The following is a 10,091-nucleotide window of genomic DNA, read 5'->3' on the forward strand; positions in this document are numbered from 1 at the left end:
ATAACAGGACACCATCTCATTATAACAGGACACCATCTCATTATAACACGACACCATCTCATCATAACAGGACACCATCTCATTATAACAGGACACCATCTCATTATAACAGACACCATCTCATTATAACAGGACACCATCTCATTATAACACGACACCATCTCATATAACAGGACACCATCTCATTATAACAGGACACCATCTCATTATAACAGGACACCATCTCATTATAACAGGACACCATCTCATTATAACAGGACACCATCTCATTATAACAAGACACATCTCATTATAACAGGACACCATCTCATTATAACAGGACACCATCTCATTATAACAGGACACCATCTCATTATAACAGGACACCATCTCATTATAACACGGACACCATCTCATTATAACAGGACACCATCTCATTATAACAGGACACCATCTCATTATAACAGGACACCATCTCATTATAACAGGACACCATCTCATTATAACAGGACACCATCTCATTATAACAGGACACCATCTCATTATAACAGGACACCATCTCATTATAACAGGACACCATCTCATTATAACAGGACACCATCTCATTATAACAGGACACCATCTCATTATAACAGGACACCATCTCATTATAACACGACACCATCTCATTATAACAGGACACCATCTCATTATAACAGGACACCATCTCATTATAACACGACACCATCTCATTATAACAGGACACCATCTCATTATAACAGGACACCATCTCATTATAACAGGACACCATCTCATTATAACAGGACACCATCTCATTATAACAGGACACCATCTCATTATAACAGGACACCATCTCATTATAACAGGACACCATCTCATTATAACAGACACATCTCATTATAACAGGACACCATCTCATTATAACAGGACACCATCTCATTATAACAGGACACCATCTCATTATAACAGGACACCATCTCATTATAACAGGACACCATCTCATTATAACAGGACACCATCTCATTATAACAGGACACCATCTCATTATAACACGACACCATCTCATTATAACAGGACACCATCTCATTATAACAGGACACCATCTCATTATAACAGGACACCATCTCATTATAACAGGACACCATCTCATTATAACAGGACACCATCTCATTATAACAGGTCACCATCTCATTATAACAGGACACCATCTCATTATAACAGGACACCATCTCATTATAACACGACACCATCTCATTATAACAGGACACCATCTCATTATAACAGGACACCATATCATTATAATAGGACACCATCTCATTATAACAGGACACCATCTCATTATAACAGGACACCATCTCATTATAACAGGACACCATCTCATTATAACACGACACCATCTCATTATAACAGGACACCATCTCATTATAACAGGACACCATCTCATTATAACACGACACCATCTCATTATAATAGGACACCATCTCATTATAACAGGACACCATCTCATTATAACAGGACACCATCCCATTATAACAGGACACCCTCATTATAACACGACACCATCTCATTATAATAGGACACCATCTCATTATAACAGGACACCATCTCATTATAACACGACACCATCTCATTATAACACGACACCATCTCATTATAACACGACACCATCTCATTATAACAGGACACCATCTCATTATAACAGGACACCATCTCATTATAACAGGACACCATCTCATTATAACACGACACCATCTCATTATAACAGGACACCATCTCATTATAACACGACACCATCTCATTATAACAGGACACCATCTCATTATAATAGGACACCATCTCATTATAACAGGACACCATCTCATTATAACACGACACCATCTCATTATAACACGACACCATCTCATTATAACAGGACACCATCTCATTATAACAGGACACCATCTCATTATAACAGGACACCATCTCATTATAACAGGACACCATCTCATTATAACACGACACCATCTCATTATAATAGGACACCATCTCATTATAACAGGTCACCATCTCATTATAACAGGACACCATCTCATTATAACAGGACACCATCCCATTATAACAGGACACCCTCATTATAACACGACACCATCTCATTATAATAGGACACCATCTCATTATAATAGGACACCATCTCATTATAACAGGACACCATCTCATTATAACACGACACCATCTCATTATAACACGACACCATCTCATTATAACAGGACACCATCTCATTATAACAGGACACCATCTCATTATAACAGGACACCATCTCATTATAACAGGACACCATCTCATTATAACACGACACCATCTCATTATAACACGACACCATCTCATTATAACAGGTCACCATCTCATTATAACAGGACACCATCTCATTATAACAGGACACCATCTCATTATAACAGGACACCATCTCATTATAACAGGACACCATCTCATTATAACAGGACACCATCTCATTATAACAGGACACCATCTCATTATAACAGGACACCATCTCATTATAACAGGACACCCTCATTATAACACGACACCATCTCATTATAACAGTTTTCATCTCTGGCATCATCTTCTCACAAGTTTGTGGCTTCATTTAATAATCGGATTATCACAATCTTTCTCGACAGTGGCGCACAAACAGATGTTATTCATTATGATGTTATTCATTCTGATGTTATTCATTCTGATGTTATTCATTATGATGTTATTGTAACATTACTGGGACACATTCACCTTGTTCAGTGCTCCCACCTTTACCCATCATTTCAAAGTTTCGCCAATGAAAATCTTGACGTACGAGACGTAGTTGAAATGGCCCTGGGTGATTTGGTCGTTACATTGTTCGTGGTGTAACTGGCTCTGCTAACTACGTCACTCTATGTACGACACAACATAACATCTGTTGTTTGTATTGATCCTACGTTCCTGCCATTGTAGGAGAAGAATTCTCATTCAGTCATTAACACATCTGCTCCCACGTGGGCCCAGCATCACGGTAGACAATACACATCCAGTCTACTTGTCTACATGATCATTGCTCAGGTAAACAAACAACTTTATATGATGACGAAGGTTAATGAAGGTTCCACTCCATGACCAAGGATGTATGACCATGGATGTATGACCATGGATGTATGACCATGGATGCATGACCATGGATGTATGACCATGGATGTATGACCATGGATGTATGACCATGGATGTATGACCATGGATGTATGACCATGGATGTATGACCATGGATGCATGACCATGGATGTATGACCATGGATGTATGACCATGGATGTATGACCATGGATGCATGACCATGGATGTATGACCATGGATGTATGACCATGGATGCATGACCATGGATGCATGACCATGGATGTATGACCATGGATGTATGACCATGGATGTATGACCTTGGATGCATGACCATGGATGTATGACCATGGATGCATGACCATGGATGCATGACCATGGATCCATGACCATTGATGTATGACAATGGATGTATGACCATGGATGCATGACCATGGATGTATGACCATGGATGTATGACCATTGATGTATGACCATGGATGCATGACCATGGATGCATGACCATGGATGTATGACCATGGATGTATGACCATGGATGCCTAACCATGGATCTATGACCATGGATGTATGACCATGGATGCATGACCAAGGATGTATGACCATGGATGTATGACCATGGATGCATGACCACGGATGTATGACCATGGATGTATGACCATGGATGCCTAACCATGGATCTATGACCATGGATGTATGACCATGGATATATGACCATGGATGCCTAACCATGGATGTATGACCATGGATGTATGACCATGGATGTATGACCATGGATGTATGACCACGGATGTATGACCATGGATGTATGACCATGGATGTATGACCATTGATGTACGACCATAGATGTATGACCATGGATGTATGCACATCCATAATTATTGTAATGTGTTGCAGGATGGGTCCATATTTATTGTGATGTGTTGCAGGGTGGGTCCATATTCATTGTAATGTGTTGCAGGATGGGTCGATATTCACTGTGATGTGTTGCAGGGTGGGTCCATATTCATCTTAATGTGTTGCAGGATGGGTCCTTATTTATTGTAATGCTATTCAGGATAGGTCCATATCTATTGTGATGTGTTGCAGGATGGGTCCATATCTATTGTGATGTGTTGCAGGATGGGTCCATATCTGTTGTAATGTGCTGCAGGATAGGTCCATATCTATTGTAATGTGTTGCAGATGGATCCACATTCACTGTAATGTGTTGCAGGATTGGTATATATTTATTGTAATGTGTTGCAGGATGGGTCCATATCTATTGTAATGTGCTGCAGGATAGGTCCATATCTATTGTAATGTGTTGCAGATGGATCCACATTCACTGTAATGTGTTGCAGGATTGGTATATATTTATTGTAATGTGTTGCAGGATGGGTCCATATCTATTGTAATGTGTTGCAGGATGGGTCCACATTTATTGTAATGTGTTGCACGATGCGTCCATATTTATTATGTGTTGCAGGATGGGATGATATTTAATGCACTGTATCGCAGGATGGTCATACAGAACAAAGGTGCTAATGATCATACACAAGAAATAGCACAAATGATCATGCACAGCAAATGGCGCGAATGATCATAGAGAATAAATGTCGCTAATGATCATACAGAATAGGAGCTAAGAATCATACAGAACAAGTGGGGCTAATGATCATACATAATAAATGGCGCTCAAGATCATATAGAACAAATGGTGCGATAATGATACAGAACAAATGGTGCTAATGATCATCCAGAACAAAAGGCGCTAATGATCATACAGAACAAATGGTGCTGATAATCATACAGAACAAATAGTAGTAATGACTATAGAGAACAAATGGCGCTAATGATCATACAGAACAGAAGGTGCTAATGATCATAGAGAACCATTGGTGCTAATGATCAGACAGAACAAATGGTGCTCATGATTATAGAGGACAAAAGGCGCTAATGATCATACAGAACAAATGGTGCTAATGATCATACATAACAAAAGGGACTAAGGATCATACAGAACAAATGGTGCCAATGATCACACAGAAAAAATGGTGCTAATGATCATACAAAACAAATGGCGTTACTGATCATACAGAACAAATGGTGCTAATGACCATACAGAACAAAAGGTGCCAATGATCGCAGAACAAATGGTGCTAATGATCATACAAAACAAATGGAGTTAATGATCATACAGAACAAATGGTACTAATGGCCATACAGAACAAATAGTGCAAATGCTAATACACGAAAGTGGTGCTAATGATTGTAGAGAATAAATGACGCTAATCATTATAGAGAAGAAATGGTGCTAATGATCATATAGAACAAATGGTGACCATGATCATACAGAACGAATGGTGTTAATGATCATACAGAACAAATGATGCTAACGATCATACAGAACAAATGGTGCTAATGATCATACAGAACAACTGGCGTTAATGATCATAAAATTGGCGTTATTGATTATACAGAACAAATGGCGCTAATGATCATACAGAACAAATGCCGCGGATGACCATACAGAACGAATGGTGCTAATGATCATACAGAACGAATGGTGCTAATGATCATACAGAACAAATGGCGCTAATGATCATACAGAACAAATGATGCTAATAATATAGAACAAATGGCGATAATGATCATACACAATAAATGGTGCAAATGACCATACAGAAAAATGGTGCTAATGATGATACAGACCAACTGGCGCTAATGATCCTATAGAACAAATGGTGCTACTGATCATACACAAATGGTGCTAATGACCATACAGAACAAATGGTGATAATGATCATACAGACCAACTGACGCTAATGATCATATAGAACAAATGGCACTAATGATCATACTGAACAAATGGTACTAATGATCATATAGAACAAATGGTGACAATAATCATAGAAAACAAATGGTGTTAATGACCATACAGAACAAATGGTGCTAATGATCATACACACCAAGTGGCGCTAATGATCATATAGGACAAATGGCGCTAATGACTATACAGAACAAATGGTGCTAATGATCATACAGAACAAATGGTGTTAATGATCATACAGAACAAATGGTACTAATGACCATACAGAACAAATATTGCTAATGATCATACACACCAAGTGGCGCTAATGATCATATAGGACAAATGGCGCTAATGACTATACAGAACAAATGGTGTTAATGATCATACAGAACAAATAGTGCTAATGATTAAAGAGAACAAATGGCGCTAATGATCACAAAAAACAAAAGATGCTAATGATCATAGAGAACAAATGGTGCTAATGATCATACAGAACAAATGGTGCTAATAATCATATAGAACAAACGGCGATAATGGTCATACACAACAAATGGTGCTAATGACCATAGAGAACAAATGGTTCTAATGATCATGCAGACCAACTGGCGATAATGATCATATATAACAAATGGCGCTAATGATCATACAGAACAAATGTTGATAAGGATCATACAGAACAAATGGTGCTAATGATCATACAGAACAAATGGTGCTAATGATCATACAGAACCAAAGGGGCTACTGATCATACAGAACAAATGGTGCTAATGATCATTGAACACAAAAGGTGCTAATGATCATACAGAACAAATAGCGCTAATGATCATACAGAAAAAAGGTGCTAATGATCATACAGAACAAATGGCGCTAATGATCATGCAGAACAAATGGTGCTAATGATCATACAGAACAAATGCCGCTAATGATCATACAGAATAAATGCCGCTAATGATCATACAGAACAAATGGAGGTAATGATCATACAGAACAAATGATTCTAGTGATCATACAGAACAAATGGTGATAATGATCATATAGAATAAATGGTGCTCATGATCATACAGACTAACTGGCGCTAATGATCATATAGAACAAATGGCGCTAATGAACATACAGAACAAATGGTTCTAATGACCATACAGATCAAGTGGTGTTAATAATCATACAGACCATATGGCGCTAATGATGATACAGGACAAACGGCGCTAATGATGATATAGAACAAATGACGCTAATGATCATACAGAACAAATGGTGCTAATGATCATACAGATAAAATAGTTTAATGATCATACACAACAAATAGTGCTAATGATAAAGAAACAAATGGCGCTAATGATACAAAAACAAAAGATGCTAATGATCATAAGAACAAGTGGTGCTAATGATCATACAGAACAAATGGTGCTAATAATCATAGAACAAACGGCGATAATGTCATACACAACAAATGGGCTAATGACATAGAGAACAAATGGTTCTAATGATCATCAGACCAACTGCGATAATGATCATACACAACAAATGGCGCTAATGATCATACAGAACAAATGGTGCTAATGATCATACAGAACAAATGGTGCTAATGATCAAACAGAACAAATGGCGCTAATGATCATACAGAACAAATGGTGCTAATGATCATACAGAACCAAAGGGCTAATGACTAAAACAAATGGTTAAGATCAACAGAAAAATGGTGCTAAAGATCATACAGAACAAATGTTGTTAATGATCATACAGAACAAATGGTACTAATGACCATACAGAACAAATATTGCTAATGCCAATACACGAAAGCGGTGCTAATGATCATACAGGACAAATGGTGATCATGATCATACAGAGCAAACGGCGTTAATGATTATACAGAACAAATGACACTAATGATCATACAGAACAAATGGTGCTAATGACAATACAGAACAAATGTGAATGCACGAACAAATGTTGATAAGAATCATACAGAACAAATGGTGCTAATGATCATACAGAACAAATGATGCTAATGATCATACAGAACAAATGGTGCCCATGATCATCCAGAACAAATGGTACTAATGACCATACAGAACAAATAGTGCTAATGCTAATGCACAAAAGTGGTGCTAATGATTATAGAGAATAAATGTCGATAATCATCATAGAGAACAAATGGTGCTAATGATCATACAGAACAAACAGGGATAATGATCATACAGAACAAATGGTGTCAATGATCATACAGAACAAATGGCTTTAGTGATAATACAGAACAAATGGTGCTAATGATCATACAGACCAACTTGGCGCTAATCATCATATAGAACAAATGGCGCTAATGATCATAAAGAACAAATGGCGCTAATGATCATACATAACAAATGGGGTTAATGATTATACAGAACAAATGCCGCTTATGATTATACAGAACAAATGCCGCTAATGGTCATAGAGAACAAATGCCGCTAATAATCATACGGAACAAATGATGCTAATGATAAATACAAAACAAATGGCGCTAATGATCATACAGACGAAAAGGCGCTAATGATCATACAGAACAAATGGCGCTAATGATCATACAGAACAAACGGTGCTAATAATCATGTAGAACAAATGGCGATAATGATCATACACAACAAATGGTGTCAATGACCATACACAACAAATGGTGCTAATGATCATACAGACCATCTAGCGCTAATGATCATACAGAACAAATGGCGTTAATGATCATACAGAACAAATGGTGATAATGATCACACAACAAATAATGCTAATGATCATACAGACTAACTGTCGCTAATGATCATACAGAACAAATGGCACTAATGATCATACGGAACAAAAGGCGCTAATGATCATACAGAACAAATGAAGTATATGATCATACAGAATAAATGGTGCTAATGACCATATAGAAGAAATGATGATAGTGATCATATAGAAGAAATGGTGCTTACGATCATACACAACAAACAGTGATAGTGATCATACAAAGCAAATGGTGATAATGATCATACAGAACAAATGATGATAATGATCATACGGAACAAATGGTGGTTATGATCATACAGAAGAAAATGGTGATAATGATCATACAGAACAAATGGTGATAATGATCATACAGAACAAACGATGATAATGATCATACAGAACAAATGGTGATAATGATCATACAGAACAAACGGTGATAATGATCATACAGAAATGATTATATTGATCATATCTCTTGCTCTGACAGATAATTAATGTGATGGTGAGAACTTGACAATGTTCTCGAGGTAGCAGTAAGAGACCATGTTCTCGAGGTAGCAGTAAGAGACCATGTTCTCGAGGTAAGAGACCATGTTCTCGAGGTAGCAGTAAGACTTACCGTGCTGGGTCGTGGTGGAGGTGGTCAGGGAGGCCAGGCACAGGAGCAGCAGTGTGGTGGTGGTGGTGTTAGTGGTGTGGTGGTGGCAGGGGTGGGCCACCTGCCCTGGACGTGGGCTCAGGCTGCTCATGCCACAACCATGTCCCTCCTACGCAGGCTCACCCGCACTCCCCTGCTCCACTACACCTGCCACGGGGGAGGTCAGCACAGGTGGAGCCACACCTGCCACGGGGGAGGTCAGCACAGGTGGAGCCACACCTGCCACGGGGGAGGTCAGCACAGGTGGAGCCACACCTGCCACGGGGGAGGTCAGCACAGGTGGAGCCAGAGCTGCCACGGGGGAGGTCAGCACAGGTGGAGCCACACCTCCTCCCTGGTTCAGTACGTCTCGCTGGTGAGTGGCTGCCCAGGTCACACACACACAGATGATGATGGTAATATCCACACACAGATACGTGAGGTGACCACGACACTGGTTAATGAGGTTAAAACATTTCAGCATCAAGTGTGTAGGCCTTTAACGTCATCACTAGGAACCATCACATATTATCACCACAAACTTGGCTTTACTCTTGTCCTACGGAGGCAGCAGACGACCTCGTGTCAGCCACCCTGGGGAGAAGACCGACACAACCTCCTCCCTCACAGTCTACTGGGTAACTGACGCTCGGCCATTCGTCAAACCTCCGCCACACTGACTCCAAATGGCGACCATGTTCTATCGTTGCCAGCTAAGGCTAGCTACAAATTATATATACATATGTATATATATATATATATATATATATATATATATATATATATATATATATATATATATACATATGAATATATATGTTGGAAACGAT

General features: G+C 38.7%; 1 protein-coding gene across 3 annotated transcripts in view; it reads right to left on the minus strand.

Annotated features, from left to right (window-relative positions):
• Positions 1-9,885, minus strand: part of Reck (Reversion-inducing-cysteine-rich protein with kazal motifs) — a 165,829-nt gene extending 155,944 nt beyond the window's left edge. For 2 of the 3 annotated variants that reach the window (XM_071686913.1, XM_071686911.1), the window contains exon 1: positions 9,244-9,885. In XM_071686913.1, coding sequence (XP_071543014.1) covers positions 9,244-9,373 — 130 coding nt within the window. In that variant the 5' untranslated portion in view covers positions 9,374-9,885. The remainder of the gene's footprint in view (positions 1-9,243) is intronic. The other variant, XM_071686912.1, reaches the window with a different exon arrangement.
• Between the last annotated feature and the right edge of the window lie 206 nt (positions 9,886-10,091).

This window comes from Panulirus ornatus, chromosome 43 (genome assembly GCF_036320965.1).
Source record: "Panulirus ornatus isolate Po-2019 chromosome 43, ASM3632096v1, whole genome shotgun sequence".
NCBI classification, from domain to species: Eukaryota; Metazoa; Arthropoda; class Malacostraca; order Decapoda; family Palinuridae; genus Panulirus; species Panulirus ornatus.